The following is an 18912-nucleotide window of genomic DNA, read 5'->3' as shown; positions in this document are numbered from 1 at the left end:
AGTGAAAAAAGTCAAATTAAATTATGATGATGTTTACATCTACAACATCTCCTTAATAATCTGAAAACCATGAACAACTTGAAATGTCTTAAGAAAAACAAGTGCAATTTTACCAATATTCTGCCTCAGTTTATCATTTACATAAGTGCATTACAACTTATGTTACAATTACACGTACACAAAACATTTAATAACAGGCTGAATATTGGTAAAATTGCACTTAATTCTAAGACAACCAACCTTTTTTTTTTTTTACTCCTGACCCCATTTTAACATCACAAATTTCTGGTGACCCCTGACATTCAAAATGGAGGCTTTTTTTTTTTTTTTTGCTAAAATTAATTTGTTTTTGATCCTGTAATAGTTTTCTATACTATGTTTCAAATACAGGTTAATTTTAGAGGACATTTAGTCTATATAATGTATATTATTGTGGATGGAGGCAGTAAATCCAGGTGTAGATTACTGCACAAAGGGAGAATTGGATTTTCCTTGGTCAGGATCTGTACAGTCAGTCCAGCTTGGATTTACAAGGCTGACAATTAATACTGAACAAACAAGAACTCAAACTATGAATCATGAAAGAGCTGCAGCATCTGAAACTGACCACAATGAACATTTGACAGATAAACAGAACCACAGTGCTGCAGTTTCAGTTTCACAGTTTGTCGCGTCTTTTATGGAATGTGATTGTCTCTGTCAACTCACCATATATTTTTTATTTATAAGTTTTTAATTTTTATTTTTTTCAATTACTAGAAATTTCAGGCGACCCCTTTTGAATTCCAGGCGACCCCACATGGGGTCCCGACCGCAAGGCTGAAAAACACTGTTCTAAGACATTTCAGGTTATTCACATTTTTTGAAAAAGGATAGTTTGCTGATGTTAACATTTTCATGTAATTTTACTTTTTTACACTAAAACAAAAAGAAAATTTGCAGTTGTCATTATTTCTAGGTTATTATGATAGTATTTTATGGGTCTGACCCACTTGAGATCAAAGTGGTCTGTATATGGAACCTGAACTAAAATGACTGTTAATATCTTCCGTGTAATTTTTGCATTTCACAAAATCCATCCCACGGGCCGGACTGGACCCTTTGGCGGGCTGGTTTTGGCCCACAGGCCGTATGTTTGACACCTGCGCTTTAGAACATGCAGATCTTCAGTCTGCTGGTAAGATGAGAAGATGGGGGCAAAAAATGCTTCAGCTCTACCAGCCATGCCTGAAAAATGAGATTTATTGCTTTTAATTTTACATTACATTTTTCTCTTAACCTGTTAAACCATACACCCACACAATACTATTTGTATTCACGAATAAACACAAAATATGATACTGAAGCCAACTGGAAGAGGTCAGACTTTACACATATCTGATGTTTAACCCTTTCATGCATACTGGTCACTCCAGTGGACAGTTCTTCTCCAGCTGTTCTCTTGTACAGGGTGGGGAAGCAAAATTTACAATGAACATTTAGTTGTTTTTTTCTCAGCAGGCACTATGTCAATTGTTTTGAAACCAAACATATATTGATGTCATAATCATACCTAACACTATTATCCATACCTTTTCAGAAACTTTTGCCCATATGAGTAATCAGGAAAGCAAACGTCAAAGAGTGTGTGATTTGCTGAATGCACTCGTCACACCAAAGGAGATTTCAAAAATAGTTGGAGTGTCCATAAAGACTGTTTAGAATGGAAAGAAGAGAATGACTATGAGCAAAACTATTACCAGAAAGTCTGGAAGATACTATTAAAGAAGAATGGGAGAAGTTGTCACCCCAATATTTGAGGAACACTTGCACAAGTTTCAGGAAGTGTGTGAAGGCAGTTATTGAGAAAGAAGGAGGACACATAGAATAAAAACATTTTCTATTACGGAAATTTTCTTGTGGCAAATAAATTCTCATGACTTTCAATAAACTAACTGGTCATACACTGTCTTTCAATCCCTGCCTCAAAATATTGTAAATTTTGCTTCCCCACCCTGTATATTCATGGGTTTTGTTTAGTTCCATATCAGCCAATACAGTGGACACTTATGCACCATCCCATACACTGCAATTCCCACAATTACTGTAACTTTATGTTCTTGATAAACCTGATCTGCAGTAACATGATGGAGTGTAAATCAATTACTAGTTGTTATTAGACTGAAATTAACAGGTTTTTTTTAAACAAAGTTTTTTTTTTTTTTATTATCTCCATGAAGTGAGTAGGAACTAGTATTAGAGTATGATAAAAGATGAGAAAACATCAGATTAGCTGCATTAAAAATGCTTTTGTTTCATACTTTTCACACAGTAGATCTCTTTCTGATATTCCATTTTAAATACATGTTTCTTTGCTTCAAAAATTAAACAGTGTCCAAATGAGTGGACATTTTTGTAACTCCATGAAAAATAGTTTTTTTTTTTTCATGCCTAAGGAGGAATAAAAACACTGAGAAAAAAAATATTGACTAAGGTTTTCATAATTCGTGCATTAAAGGGTTAAATGTGAAATATTACACAAATCAGTAAAGTAGCACAGAAATGTACGAACACAGAAAACAAACCCTGAACGCATCAAAACACATTCCACTGTCAGTGTGCCCTAAACACAACAAAGCATTAATTCCGTCACAAACAGCTTATGCAATAGGTAAGCTTGTAATTTTTATACCACACGCTTAGTTTCAAAAGGGTTTCCACTACGGTTTATCTGGAATTGAACGTTTCCCTTTTGTCGTGGCTCTCTGGAGACGCCTGCGAAGAAAAGGCAAAATGGCTGACGACAAGCTCGTTTTTATAAAGTCACACAAAATGGCGTTAGACAAAGAAAAGGCGAAGGTAATTTGGTTTTGCAACGACCTCAGTGCAGTCGAATCTCTTTGGAATAATGTTTTCAGACAGTCGGTATTCCGCTTTAATGGACACCGTCTACATATAGGCACGAAGGTCTCACTTTTAAAACCCAAGAAACTTTATTAGAGGTTCGTGTTTGCGGTGCCCTTCCACAGTAACATTACATAAAAACCTTCCTTCTTGTAACAATTTTCTCGCCCTTTGACAAACTCATGAGATTACATCCATGTTTTGACGCTGGTTTTATGCTCATTGAATAGGGTCTACATTTATTCAGTGCTGAGGACCGACACCAGTATATTCCATGAGGCTTTTTAATGCCAGTCCCGTCATTCCGTGTCAAAAAGGAACTAGTGTGGGCTACATTCGCCTCACGGTCCCGTTTCCACGATAATCCAGGGTTGAGAATCACTGAAGAGGAAATTTGGATTTGGTGTATAGTCGTTCCACCAAAATAGGAAATTGTACTCCCATAAGTTTATTAGATTTTTAACTGAATATAACTCCACATCGGGAAGAACTCGGTAGACACGAGGAGGATACTCTCCACGAGCGCCCGACTTCAGTGAAACTGCTCACTGCTATGACTGACCGCCTGTCACTTCCTCTGGAGGCTTCTAGACTTTTCTTTTCTCACTCAGCACACCGAACGCATGCGCAAACGGTTTCGCTGTTCCCCGTCGCATTTTGGCGCATGCGTAGTGTTTATCTTTCGTATGCATGCTTAATATAGTAACAAAGGCAGAATAATGCCCCAGCGTAGTAACAGGCATATGTTCTTAACATTAAGATGCGTGCGGTGTCCTTTAATGTATTCTAAACAGTGGATAACCAGCACATTTTAAAATCAGATTTACAACGAATTTAAATACCTAATAATATTTGGTAAGATCTCAAATTATTTTCTAATTTAAGTGCCAAACAGGAAAAAATACCTCACATTTTACCTGCATTAGAGAGATGGACTCCTTAGTTTAACTGGCATGTTTTAAAACAGACTAATAGTAACAGACATATGTTCTTAACATTAAGATGTGTGCTGTGTCCTTTAATGTATTTTAAACAGTGGATAATCAGCATATGTTTAAATCAGATTTACAACGAATTTAAATACCTAATAATATTAGGTGAGATCTCAAATTATTTTCTAATGTAAACTCCAGACAGGAAAAATACCTCACATTTTACCTGCATTAGAGAGATGGACTCCTCAGTTTAACTGGCATGTTTTAAAACAGACTAATAGTAACAGGCATATGTTCTTAACATTAAGATGCGTGCTGTGTCCTTTAATGTATTCTGAACGGCAGATAACCAGCGCATGTTTAAATCAGATTTACAACGAATTTAAATACCTAATAATATTAGGTGAGATCTCAAATTATTTTCTAATTTAAGCTCCAGACAGGAAAAATACCTCACATTTTACCTACATTAGAGAGATGGACTCCTCAGTTTAACTGGCATGTTTTAAAACAGACTCTCTAACTTCAAATAGGGTTACAGAAGTGTAATTTATAGTTTTAAGCATACATGTAAAGTGGTTTTATTTACCTGTCATCAGTGCTTATCACTGCTGCTCTGTTGGACCTTTGAACACTGGTCTGATTGCTGGTGTTACTCATTAGCTTAGAACTGAGCTGAGAACAGGTCAAAGTCCTTGATTTAACAGTCTCCGCTGCAGCCCACTACAGGCAGTACCAATACGTCAAATAAACAAACAGTAACGACTGTGCTTTGTTCCAGTGTTTAGAAATAATAAAAAAGGGAGACAAAAGTCAATCTGCAAAAAGAATTCAACAACGCCTACAAATGTCATTGACTTTAATGTTTTTGAACATTTTAAATACTTTAAACAATTTTATGTTAAAACCTACACAATGAATCTAATATTTTTGTCTGTGTATGTACATTATTTATCAGTCATCATTGCTGTGCATGAGTAGGCTTCCTATCAACATCAGTCCTTATTACAGATTCTCCATGTCTGGTAAACTCAGCTGAAGAGAATGAAACATAATATTCTCTTTCATGTGTTGTTTTGAAGATGACAGTGTAGAGTCCTCAGTCTCTCATGTTGTCCCCATGCTGGGTTGAGATCTGGCACCTGTAACCATCACAGGAAATAATTCACAGTATTTTTACACTCACCAGAGGCCATCATGATTGACAAGATTATGGCTTCAACCTGTCACCTACTATTCCTACTATTTCGATAGAAACAAGTGAGTCACAACTGAAGTCCAACCATAGATACAGCATTATGATCGGCTGACAGTAAATTAGAAAATTAGATTTATTTGGGATATTTTACATGAAACCACAGTATATTACTTACCTAAATATCAAAGGTTGGTGATGACCCTAGAAAATATCTTATACACTCACTGACTTTATCTAATGTAAGACAAATACTAACTTCTCGGTGTAAGTATAAAAATTAATCTGTTCATCTTATTTTAAAAATGTTCCTTCATGGAGGTTGTTGTATTTCATATTATGGGGTGAAATAAAATCAAAAATCACAGGGTTGAATACTTCATAGTTTCTCAGTCAAACTAGAGGGTCAAAATTACGGTCCTGTAACTCAATCAAACACTGTCTTACGTTGTTAAAACACTGAATTCCCAGATCCACCCCATTTTATGGACCTGCTTGGGCTATGCCATAGTCCTCCACCCAGTTTCATCTATATTGGTGAAACAGTTTTAAGTACTTCTGTTGACAGACAGGCAAATAAACATTAATTAAAAGGTACGATGTAATCATTAACAGTCAGGCTCATCTACACTCCCATGTGTTGGTGGTTCAAGGTTTTTCTTTATTTGAAATCAGAATCGTGTTTATAACCATGTAAATAAACAGGGTTCACATTATTAGGAATTTACTTCAGTGGTTTAGTGCAAACATAGAACATGGAGTAAGTAAAAAGCAGGCAGTAAAAAATAGAGAAGAAAAGAAAAAAGGTTTAGTCAAACATTTCATAGAACTGTGTCACTTTACATTTATGTTTGACCAAATCTCTGCTTGTGTGCTCTAGTCTTCCTTTGAAATGTTGACACAGTAAACTGAAAAGTCATGTCTTTGTGTATCCCATTATCAGTTTTGTGAAACATTGTAGCTGAAGCCTATTTCATCACACAACAGACAAGATGCTCACCTAAGACAAGGACACACCTGGTCATAATTTGGATTTATGGTGGATTATTACTGTGATTAATATACTTACATTAAAATTTGCCTGTCTAGCTGAATAAAGTGATTCTGTCACTTGACACCTTAGTTTAACTTTTCAAAAATGTGGACTCATTACTTATTTTTGGGGTGTTTTTGCAAATTATAATGCAATAAAAATGTTACTCTAAATATATATATTTTTAAAAAAATAGTCAAAATATTAAATTAATGCTCAACTCTTTTGAGGTATGGGTAGATCTCAGTCTGGTTATGTCCAATATGCACTGATGGGATCCTCCTTGGAGTCAAAGCTTCTCAGATGTCAAGCACCAACATCCAACCAGGGGTTTTCTCACGCATGCGCACTGACAGGCGAAGATCTCATCGAGGGGGGAAAAAAAGAAGTTCACACACAAAGCCACGCCTGCGCGGTGTGCCTCTCATTACAAGCGAAGTTGCTGCATCTTTTTAGGAAGCTACATGCTTTCTTTCGACACCCAAAGGTCGCATGGTGTCAGGGACGCGCCTAGTCACGGGAACAGTCCGAAGCGCGTTCATGAGGTGCAAGATCGCGCTTTAACAGTGAAGAGTATCAAACAGCGTGCGGGGATCCAACGTAATGGTTTACATTGGGTCACAACGACCAGTCAATGATTTGCGCCGTGTATTTTTTTGTTGTCCGGCGTATATTTTGCAAACGTCTCCTATTTTGCACGGAAAGAAACTGACATAGCAAACTCATCTGTATGATCGGGGAGCAGGAGCACACAGTATGGTCCGGGAAACCAGACATTTATGGGTGGGAAATTTACCCGAAAATGTACGAGAAGAGAAAATCATTGAGCACTTCAAGCGGTGAGTAGAAGCACCGATGAGCGACAATGTGTGTGTGTGTGTTTCAACGAATGCATGCATCTCTGTCTGATGTGACACATTTTAGTGAAGTCGGGATGAAGCAGGAGGTTCCCCTGTAGCCCAGTCCTATTTGGCAGCCGTTCTGTCAGCTCTCATAAGCAACAATATTGTGCATGCGAGGGCACATCAGAAAAAAGAGCCTCGCACGCGTCCGCCGCTCCGCTAACGGGCATATGTTGGATCTGTTCGGACATGGGGACAAACTTAGAACTTTACCGACTCTTACACGAGCCGTACAGTCCACTTTTAGGACGTTTACCCGTTCCACCCGGTGACCGAAAAGCAGCTCATTCAGTAGCGCAGATGCTAACGGCACAGATCGGTGTAAACAAACTTCAGTCTACCTGGACAGCAGCTAGCACGGACCGGCTCTGCACGGACCGGGCTGCAGCTGACACTACATGCAGCTGATTTCCGTGCAGATTCCAGTACCGGAGCCGGTGTTTTGGACCGGACTAGTGTAAGTTTTGTTAGGTCACAGGTAGAATGTGCCCGTTCCCCATCCGGCAGAGTGCACCGGAGCTGCCCCCCCACCTCCGTACCCCCCCCCAGCCTCAGCCTTTTCTCAGTCCGTCACAAGTCAGTGAAAGCTCAAAGGTGGCGAGACATGACGCCGCCATCTCCGCTGCAAAACCCGGTCCCAAAGTGGCCCGTGATTGAACAGGGTGCAGCTGTGAACGGATGCCCAACACCGGATCATTGTGTCGGTGTTGTTACCTGCGCGTGCGTTCGTTAACTGTGTTATCTGTGCGACACTAACATCGCCTTCCACCCGGTCACTCACATCCTCTAATTTCATGCACATCTGACTGAATAGACATATTTCCCATATTCTAATCGGACTTCTCTTCATGTGTGCTGTTTTTCGGAGCCTTTTGGACCGGACCGGGCATATGCATCACTCAGCCCATGGTCCTTTTTGCTCTTTGTTTTCTTCCCTTGAACGCATGAACATGCAAATGCGTTTGGTTTTGGCTCTCAGGGCTGTCTGTCTGCGCGCTCTCGCCTCTCGCTGGTCGGCTGTCAAGGAAATAGCAGCCCGCCTCTCCTTCCATATGTGCTGGAGAATAGGCTGCCGAAAAGCCTCCCAGCCAACCTATATGAGCAACGTTGCGATTTTTTTTAATGTGTAGGCGTCGCCATAGCGAATGATAGCCACGAAATTACCGTCATAAATCATACGCGAAGTCTGGTCGAGCCGAATTTGATGTGAAAGCCACGCGTGTCCCATCACACAGACTGTGGAACACAAACCACTGTGGATGGGATGCTTTCCACTGCTGGGTTTAGAATGGGATGAAATGACACAACGCACTGATGTGTGTGTGTGTGTGTGTGTGTGTGTTCATGCAGAAGGCACTAGAAGGGTTTACCTTTACCTTGTATTTACATGGGTCTGTGGGGTGATGTGCGGAACCTTATGTTGGGGAGGGGGGGTGGGGGTGTCTGGCTGCAAGTTATTGCAGTAGCAGGGGTGGGGGTGGGGGGGAGCGGTGTCCACGAAGCCTTTTTAGCATGCATCCTCCGCTCCGCCGTGAACCCAGAGGTAGTCGGAGTGTGCAGGTGCATGACAGCCCAATGTGTGATAGAAGTCATTGAAGATGGGGGACGGCAGAATGAGTAAGCAGTGTGAACAGCTTTTCTAAAATGGCGTCGGAGGCTGTTCAATGTTGGGAACTGGCATGCCAATGAATTTATGGGCATCCTACTGTCTCTGTCGGACAGCGAAAACACACATCCTGTTGTGAGAAAAACAGCACATTACACTGAACGTTAGCGAGTGGAGTCATTTCATGAGGCGTTTCGTCATCAATGCAATTATTAGGGGAGCAATGTTTATTTACTGAATTTTTTTTTTTTTTTTCTCCTGTTATTTTTTTTTATTTTTTATTTTATTTTTTCACACACGCTCCAAAAACTGCACCAAACTGCCCCTGCTTCGTCAAACAGAATGAGTCCCACAGACATAATGCATAATGCATCTTGATTTTGTGAACCCACACACAGCGAATCAGGAAATGTCACGTCTCTTCCAATGCTGGCCAAACCTCATAAGTGCACAAACACCCTCCTCCTCCTCTGAGAGAACATGTTAATGCTGGAAAATGTATGCATTTATCAGCATGCAGTATGTCAGTGTTTCAGATCCAGTTGCTGGGTTACTGTTGTCTTGTAAGAAAGAAGCACAGAGCAGTAAATGGCAGCAGCAAAGCCAACATATCCCCCACCGCACATACACACTGACAGAAAACCAATGTGACAGGATCCATTATTTTTCTGTAAACCTGAACACAAAACCCTGCTTGTGTATTCAGTAATGTAACTATTTTCTTCCCCTCTTTTATTTTCTTTTTAGATATGGACGGGTGGAAAGTGTCAAGGTCCTACCTAAGCGGGGTTCAGAAGGTGGAGTTGCAGCCTTTGTGGATTTTGTGGACATTAAAAGTGCTCAGAAGGCTCATAATGCTATCAACAAGATGGGTGACAGAGACCTGCGCACTGATTACAATGAACCTGGCACGATACCTAGTGCCGCGAGGGGGCTGGACGATAGTCTGTCTTTAGGCTCTCGTGGCCGGGATGTATCAGGGTTCACAAGGGCGGCAGGAGGGGCCGTGTATGGCCCCCCCACGTCGCTCCACAGCAGAGATGGACGCTATGAACGCAGACTAGACGGGTAAGTGGACAAAGTTTCTCTGAAGGCAGGGGAAGACGTGGTATCTGGTAAACAACCTCACCTCCAAGCATCTTTCCACCATCTTTCATTTACTTGTTTGGGGTTTAAAGAGGAGAAAAAGAGTTCATGCTCAAGAATTAAATCTGTAGAGTTTCCCTCAGAGCTCCTGGATTCATACTCACAGGTAGACATCAAGATTTGCCCAAATGAGAGCACGGTTTTACACAAACATATCGGTACCTTAATTGAATAGTCGGTAGTGTAAATGGCTATTGGGGATTATCTTTGTGAGTTTAAGCATCTCTGTGAGGTGGATATATCATTTTGCGGAAAATACGGGGCAAAGATTGGATATCGTAAAATTCCCAGGATTATTGGCGATTCCTGGAGAGAGAGAGAAAGAGAGAGAGAGAGAGGAAAGAGAGAGAGAGAGGGAGGCAGAGAGAGAAAAAGAAAGGGAGAAAAAGAGAGAGTGGTCCAGCGGCCATCCCTGGGATTCCCATAATCTGGAGTTTCGTACCCTGCTTGGTGGATTAATATCACCCTTTTTCTCATGTAACCAAGCGACAAGATCACACATTACATGTATAAGACACCATTGTCTGGATTAGTCTAATTTGGTTTCCAAATATTGTGCACACCCTATGAAGGTGTTCATGTGTCCCATGGGCTGGAGTCATGTGGATAACCTACACAGGATATGTATCTCCCACTGTTGGATTAACACTGGCCAGGCACCTAAAGGATATTCTGTAAAGATAAAGGTATGGGTTGCTTTCTTGATTCTTTGTTTTTTTTTTTTTGTTTTTTTTTCTTTTGTTGTTTTATTTGGGATTCTATCTGAGATCAGGGCATTACAGTTTGAGTGCTGGGAGACAACTACTGGTGATACAACTCAGTAGACATTCAAAACAAGTGAGCAAATTTTTTTCCTACCCAATTTTTTATGGAGATTAATTTTAACTTTTCAACAACTGAGACCTGCTGGGGACTAAAATGGACTTATGTTTGGATCATACAACTCAAAGAATGGCACATGACTGCAGACTTTTGCCACTTATTGTCACTGGAGATAACCTACGTCATGTCTGTGGATTACCTCCTCCTTTTCTGAACGTGGAACTACAACTACACCTCGGATACAATTACAAAAACAACAAGAAGATAGTATTTTACCTACTAACTACAGAACTCCGTCTGGCTCGGCTATGGATAGGACTGCAGAATCATGAATAGACATGCATCCAGCAGACATGAGCATGTTCAGATGAATGTTCTTTGCCCTTGGATTGACTACAATGAGCAAGAATCTGGATTACCATTAAAGACATCCTCTGTATACTTACTCTGTTGCAACCATGTTTCCAGAAATCCTGGGAATTCGACAACTTTGTTGCAGTGAACAGTGAAAATGCAAGACTTTAATTTTTTCCCTATCATTTCGTCTCCTGCTTAACTGCCATTGGGTGTACTACATACATGCCGAAGAAGGACTATTGGATATGGTGGATATTATCCTGCACTGTAAATGCACTAGAAGACACAGATTCCCTTGTTTGGATGGATATATGGTCTCATACCGACTTCTTCTGACATAAGAAATATCTGAAACTGGATAAGGACACGTTGGTTTTTAACAGACTCTCCAGCTTTTGTATTCACATCAGGTCTCCAGCCATGACAATGAGGATTACATTTTCTAATATGGACAGTTTTGCTCCAGTTTTTAACCCCCCCCCACTCAACATTTTTGCCCCATTTTTTCTGCTCACAAAGTTCTATCTCCCTAGATTGTATTTGGAATTATAGGTCAAGTTACCACTCTCTCAAAAGGTTGGTATGTTCTGCCCTGTGTATTTTAGCTGTCCTCTCTAACCCCTAGTTTGAACCCCTGTCTCTCTCCATTTTCCCCACTAACCTAAGTAGCTGGAACATAGACTGTTATAATTGCCTGTATGTCTATATACAGAGTTCGTACTTTACCTTGTATTGTTTTCCGTTCTCTTCCTCTCACCTTATCCCACCTTATATACTTTTTGATTTGCTTTCTTTATAATACAGCTCTTAACGTAAGTGATGATCAAGGTGAAAGTGTTCCTTTTGATATATGTTAATATATTTTGTGTTAACTTAGCTGACAGATTAGGCAGTTCACTTAACAGATAATCAGTCACATTTTGATAAATCACTTAAATTGGCCAGCATCTAAAATTTTTAACTTTTGTTTTTTTCAGTAGTTTTCATTAAAATCTATCCATCCAATCACTAGTCAAAGGAACTAATTCAAATGCCCCTTTAAGGCTGTGATATATCATGATAAATGGGTATTTTGACGTTTTATTGAATATATCACCAAAAAAAGGAATATAAAAGATAAAATCAAATGTCATTAATTCAGTTTTACATGTTCAATCATGCAGATGTAGTTTTATACAACAAAGGTTTATTTTGATCTTGTAAAATATAAGAGAAATAGAACACATTGTAATATTATGAGACATCAAGGAAGTAACAGAGGTTAGAAACAGATGTTGAGACAGAAAGAAGCAACCTACATTCAAGGTCCCCAGCTGGATTCAAACTGAGAATACAAGGAATCCACAGAAGGCTGAGCCATTTTCATAATACATACCATAACTCAACATGTGTCAAAAAGCACAAACTTTGGAAATGTATAACACGGTAGCTCTACCTTCTTAATTTCTGGTTGTTTTAGACTGTAAAAATAAACATTCTAAATCTGTGAGCAAGATAGATTAAATTTTTTCCACGGTTTAAACAAACCCAACAAACATTTATTTGAAATATATTCTGAATATCTCCAGTAAATGCACTATACCTTTATATGGAACTCCAATACTTTTTGCTTCTCTAAACTCTGTCTGCCTCAGTATGTATGCTGTAGTGTGCAAAAACATCAAGACTCCTTAAATTTCCAGTTATTTTTAGTTTGCATGATGAAAACTGTCAACAATAAAGTGCTTATAAAATAAGTGGAAATTTTGAATGAAATTCATGCATTTGAGCTGCTCCCACATGACTGAGCCATACGATTCCTCTTTAGCATGCTGCTGGAATGCTTCCTCATAATTATGCTGTTCACAAAATCCCAAAACAGTTGATGTGCTTAGCATGCACCAGAGCAGACTAATAATCTAACACTGATGGAACCCCCCCCCCCCCCCCCCCCAAAAAAAGTCTAACTGAATTATTTTTAAGCTCCATGAATAATGTAGAAGCTGTTTTGTGTAAAGTGAAATTGAAGTGAAATTGAAGGCTATCTATTGAGCGGTGAGCCTCCGCTGCCAAATTAGCATTTTTGAGAGCATCTAGGGGTCAAGGTAATCCATCAATTTCACAGCAGACATCATTATTCCATAGATGTTATTCATGAATCCTGCACGCAGATGATTAAATCAAATACGCTGAAAGAGAATTTGGCCCTGACCTGCTGTACTTGAGTATACTGCAGTAAAATGAAGACACAGTGTACTGTATTTGAAACCTCCTGGTTTGTGTCTGTAGTTGAACTCTAAAATAAAGACCACTGATGACCTAAAACAATGGTCATGTTTATAGGTTTGGCTATATCACAGAGGAAAATACAAAGGAACTAACAATGTGAACCATATAATCTACTTGAAATTGTAACATGAAAGAAATTTCTGCAACCGATAAAATATAAACACAGTGGTTTTGGATGAATGGATTGAATATCTGTTTTAGTCTAAATGGGAGAGAAATTCTTTGAAGTACGACAGAAAAATTTTAATGGAAAATTTATGTTGTAGAACATTTAGAATTCCTATTATCCATGAGGATAATATCAGGCATTCATAAAAAGATATCAATTTTAGATATTTTCAGAGTGAAAGCTTTAGCAGGATAACTAAAATCACAATAACCTTCCAAATCTACTCAAGCAGCATTCAAAGTCTGAAAGCACAAAACAACAAGACAAGTTTTGGCAGTCTGTTAATGGGGAAAAAATTTAATTAACGCTTAAGTAGATAAAAAACTAATTAAATACAAACAATTCTGTGAAATCTGAAATACATTTTGTAATTATTTGCACATCTATAGAGTAAATACTTATTAACTGTTGCAACTAAGTTTTCCAGGTGGACTTTTTTGCAGACGTCATTGATTTGTTTAAAAAAAAAAAAAAAGTTAAAATTGACAACTATATTTCCCAAGGGTTTCTTCTTACTAAAAGCGAAGGAGGCAAGTATCAGCTATGAAATATTTCAACGTCTTTATCAGTTACCAACCATTCCAGGGAATTAGATTGGTCTTTTTCCTGTCCATTTTTTGATATGATTCATTCTTAGCGGACACAGTCACGTATGCATTATAATATTGTTGTATTATATTATGTTATTTGGACGGTTGTTGTCTGAAAGTTGAAAGTGAACTTAGTAGATGATGGTGGATATACGCTAAAGATGTTGCAGTTAAATATTAAACCACTATTCCACCAGTTTGTGAGATAATTGTTTTGTAAAATTAGTAATAAAATAATCAGTTTTGAAATGTCATTATATATTGGTATTACAGCAGTAAACTATGACTATATAGGAATTTAAATGAAAATGCACACACCCAATCATGATTTCTGCAGGACAGATATTTAATAGGAGCTTTCTTAAACACTTATTTACTCCAGAATTCAGGACAGTCTTGATTTCATGAGCGTTTTTCATCCTCGGCTCAATGGTTAAAGCATTGTGTCTCATTAACACACAGTATATTGGGGTTTGTAATAGTTGTTACATCAAACCACATTTTACCCTGTGTAGGAACATCATGGCTAATTTGCTAATATAATTTGATTTGAATTCAAACAGTGGTAATTGCTGTCCTGTCCCGCTCATTATGGGGAGTTTGGTAATATGACTGCTGTGTCATTACAGCAGGCGTATTACCAAATTAAACTGTGATTGCTTTATTCAGAAAGAGGATGTTAAGGTTTGAACAGAATGTCCGTATTAGTACTAATATACAGCTTCATAAAAGAGTCTTCTAAGAATGTTTTCAGGGAAGCAAGTGGTGTCAAATTGTGTAGTGCTACAAACAAAAGGCTTGTCAGAAGCCACCTTTAACAAAGCCTCTTAGATGAATGATGAAACGGCTCAAAATGTTTCCGTTTTCTGCATTTGTTAGATGTTACAAGACCTGGATGATTTCACAACTTACACAGTCACAAATCTATCCTTGTGTAAGTCGATGTCTGTAGTTGAACTGGGCTGCAGACCTCTGTCCTATGACATTAGATGTATCTGTTCTGCTAAAAAATAAGAATGTGAGTGTCCAGTGGTTGATTGTATTCTCACTGTAGTCTGGTAATGCCAGAGAAAAGGGACTTTAAATAAACCCATGCAGCTATCTCCTTTCTTATAGCGTCCTTCACTGTAACATCTGGCAGTCAATTCAAAACAGCATTTTTGTCAAATAAATTAGTTGGTGTTTTGGCTGAAAAATTCAGTTGTGCATCATTTAATAAAGTCAGACAGATGATGTTTACTTGTCCCTACAGTTTGTAGTCGTTTAAGTTCATATTTAGGCTGTAGTTTATGATGTGAGTTTTAGACTAGTGTCCCGTCTCCTCACATGTCAAATTAAAACATTCCAGAGACGCCTGTTAATTGTCTTTGCCCTCAACATCCTAAATGTTTCTGCAATGTGATTTTGTTCTCTCTGCTCGTTTGTTAGAACTGCTGAAAGTCGGGATCGGACATATGATCACAGTGCCTATGGACATCATGAGCGTCCTGGTAGCAGTTTTGAACGCCAGCGCCACTATGAAGCAGACTATTATCGCGATGCAAGAGAGAGGACTCTAAGCGCAGCTGGGAGTGGTTCTGGTTCGTCCAGTGGAAGCGGTACAACTGTGTCATCAGGAGTTGGTGGAACTATTGTCAGTGCTGCAGCGGGGAACCCAGGAACAGGAGGTTCAGCAGGGGCGGCTTCAGGAGGAAGCGGAGGGTCCACATCCAGTGCGGTGGGCTTCTACCGCTCCCATAGCAGGAGCCCCTGTCGGTTTGAGACGCCAGAGCCTCGTTACGAGTCTCGTGCCAGGGAACCCTTTACTTTGGCCAGTGTGGTGCACAGGGACCTTTACAGAGAGGAGAGGGGTCGGCGAGGCGAGCGGTCGTACCGTCACAGCCGCAGCCGATCACCGCACTCGACGCATTCGAGAAACCCTTCCCCTCAGAGACTGGCGAGCCAAGCGACTCGGCCCCCGCGGTCCCGCAGCGTGTCCGGTTCTCGGAGCCGCTCTTCCAGTTCAGATTCAGTCAGCAGTACCAGCAGCAGTACCAGTGGCAGGTGAGTCCAGTTCATTTTAGCGCCAACATGTCTCCTCCTGCAGGTCTGCTCACTATTTGAACTATTTAACAAGTGTCATAATAAATGTAAAGTGCTTAAGGTCAAACTTTTATTTCCATTTCCTAGTTATTTTGACAACCCTGGTACATATAGTTTCTGTTGCTTATCTTTGTCCAGGTAGGGTGGGGTGTTGTTGAACAAGGACATTGATTCAGTGATGTGTCCACCTTCCTTCTCCTACATTCCAGTGCTTACATTACCTGCCTTCACTAAATACCTTCACCATAAACTTACCTACAAATAAACTTAATACAATTATTATGTAACCATCAAATCAAAAACTGATCATGGTCGGCCTCCATTCACCTGTTTTACTGTTCAAAAGTTACAGTGAAAGACGTCAACGGAACAGAACCAGAAATACCACAAATAGAATATAATAATTATAATAACAACGTTTTCTCATTATTTACCACCATTTCATTGACCTCTTTTAATAAGGTCATGTTTTTCAATAGAATGGTGGTTTATTTAGATTTTGTTCTGTGGTTTTCAGTGGGCTTTGTATATTTAAGTCATGTCACATCTGCACAATTAACTTTTAGCAATTTTTTTGGTCGTAATACAAGGTTTCTTATTGTGGTACCCAACTTTCCTAAAAATTAGGATGTCACTTTTTTTTTTTTAAATTTCCAGGAGTATAAAATGTAATTAAAAAACAGATTGAGATTTGCAAATCTCATAAACCGATATTTTATTTACAATAGAGCATAATAAGACACATCAAATATTACCACAGATAAAATATATCCATTTTATGAAAAAATTAGCTCATTTTGAATTTGATGGCAGCAACACATCTCAAAGGTTGGAACAACGGGAAGAAAAGGCTGGAGACGTAAGGGTTACTGAAAAGAAAGAACTGGAAGATCATTTTTCAACTAATTATGTTAATTGTCAACAGGGCCATGATGTTATTTTAGTATCTGTCACTTTTCCAGCTTTTTAGACCCAATAATAAAAGGTAATTGTAGACATATTTCCCCCCAGGATGGACCTAATGATGACCTCAGATAAATGCAAAAAAATTATGCTCTTAGTCTGAGCCATCCCATAATTAATGAATTTTTATTCAAATATTGGGTCCAAAAATAGGACCCAAATATGGACATTAAATCTCCCTAGGTGTCAGTGCATTAGATGTGAAAACATGTGTGTAAATGGTCTTATATAGACTATAAATAAAGACACTGTGTTCAATGTGTCGATCCTAGTGGTTTTTCTAATCCACACATGGGTTTTTCATCAATCTCAGTCTCATTCCAGGTTTGGTGTGGAACCTGTCGTGTCCACTGGTGTTACATGCAGAACCTGAACATTCCCAAAATGCACCCGTGAGAGAATAAAAAGATATTTTTAAAAAATAGTAGCGCAACATTTTCAAGTCCTTTTTACCATGTTACATGTAGGGCTGTGTATTGGCAAGAATCTGACAATACGATACAAATCACAATACTAGGATCCCAATGCGATATATTATGATACTGTTAAGAAGGTGATATTTTTTTGTTTTTCCTTTTTTGAAGATTATTTCCTGGAAAATTTGAATTACACCAGAAATATGCACAAATACTAAACAAAATTAGTTTTTGTCCCAAAACTTTTCTCTGTAAAAACTTAAAGTGCAGGATTCGGATAAATAAAGTTTACACATCTGTCTATACCTGTACAAAAAACATACACACAAATAAATGAACAGATGAAATTATGTTTTACAGCCAATAAAACGGTTTCATATCCTGCTCCCTGAATCATCCAACATAACATTATTTTCATGTAATCCCAACAAAGGAACTGACATCTGTGTCCTTCAGATGGTAAAAAGTGCTTTTAGGATAAATAACCATTATTTAACAAAACAGTGTTATCAATTTAAAAAACAAAACAAAACTATGCATAACCTGCAATATCCCAGTACTACATTTGTATTATACAAACAACAGAGCAAAATACCCATGTGAATATAGAAGTAAAAGAGCTTGATAAACAAAAAAAGACAAAAAAAACAAAAGTGATATTTTCTCACACCCCTAGTTACATGCAGATTTTTGTATGACCATGTCAAATAAAAATGTAACTTATCTGACAAATAGTTTCTCTTTTATCTCAGTAACTATTTATTTTTCAAATAGACCTAAAGTGTTTCCAAACCTGCTTCATAACATTCGTCCCCATCTGGTCTGAGTGTTTAGCCCCTCTGTCCTGCTTTTAGGACCAGTTTTATAGAAGCGCCCATATGTGAACATGATCCACACAGACCACCGTCTCCTTTAAAATGGATTGAGGCAAAGTCGAAAACTGTCCTGTGGTCAGACCCATCGAAATGTAAAATTCTTTTTGGAAACCATGTCTGCGGTGTCCTTCAGATTAAAGAGGAGAAGGACCATTATTATCAGGCCTTAGTTCAAATGCAGCCCAGACCTTTCACCAACTGAAAACATTCAGTTCATCATGACATTAAAAACATGACAAAGGTGACCCAGGATGTTGAGCAGCTAGAATTCTGTGTAAGACAAGAATGGAACAACATTTCCTTCTTAAACCCTTAAAGCAGGGATATTTGTCTTTTTTAAATGGAATTCTTCCTTTTCCCTCATTTCCCTGTGGTCTCCATAAACTGTAAATGCTCTGCTTGGGTCTGAATTCTTCATTCATTCGACTCCACAGGTCCATCTTCAACCCTATTTCTGATTAACGACACCAGAAAGGTGGTTTGGAGCGCTGGGCCTTTAAATGCACACGAGCCACTTCAGGCCTTGCCCCCTCCAGGTTGTTGGCTGTGCTGCTCTGTCCCGTTAAACCAAAAACTGAACATTTTAGGTAATGGGCTCCAAGTTTGGACATATTTTCAGTATGGACTACAACCGCTGATTATGGAGAAATACTGGAGAAATGCTGGTCTG

The 18912-nt window shown here is 38.8% G+C and overlaps 1 protein-coding gene across 1 annotated transcript in view; it reads left to right on the top strand.

The window, feature by feature from the left end:
* Positions 1 to 6458: 6458 nt before the first annotated feature.
* The window catches only part of spen (spen family transcriptional repressor), a 36004-nt gene continuing 23550 nt past the window's right edge, over positions 6459 to 18912 (top strand). Inside the window, exons 1-3 of the mRNA XM_030137742.1 lie at positions 6459 to 6885; positions 9302 to 9622; positions 15335 to 15949. Of these exons, the coding sequence (XP_029993602.1) occupies positions 6803 to 6885; positions 9302 to 9622; positions 15335 to 15949 (1019 nt within the window). The 5' untranslated portion in view covers positions 6459 to 6802. The remainder of the gene's footprint in view (positions 6886 to 9301; positions 9623 to 15334; positions 15950 to 18912) is intronic.

Source organism: Sphaeramia orbicularis, chromosome 7 (genome assembly GCF_902148855.1).
Source record: "Sphaeramia orbicularis chromosome 7, fSphaOr1.1, whole genome shotgun sequence".
Lineage (NCBI taxonomy): Eukaryota > Metazoa > Chordata > Actinopteri > Kurtiformes > Apogonidae > Sphaeramia > Sphaeramia orbicularis.
Note: the sequence above shows the minus strand (reverse complement) of the source record. Positions and strands in the feature narration are given on the sequence as shown.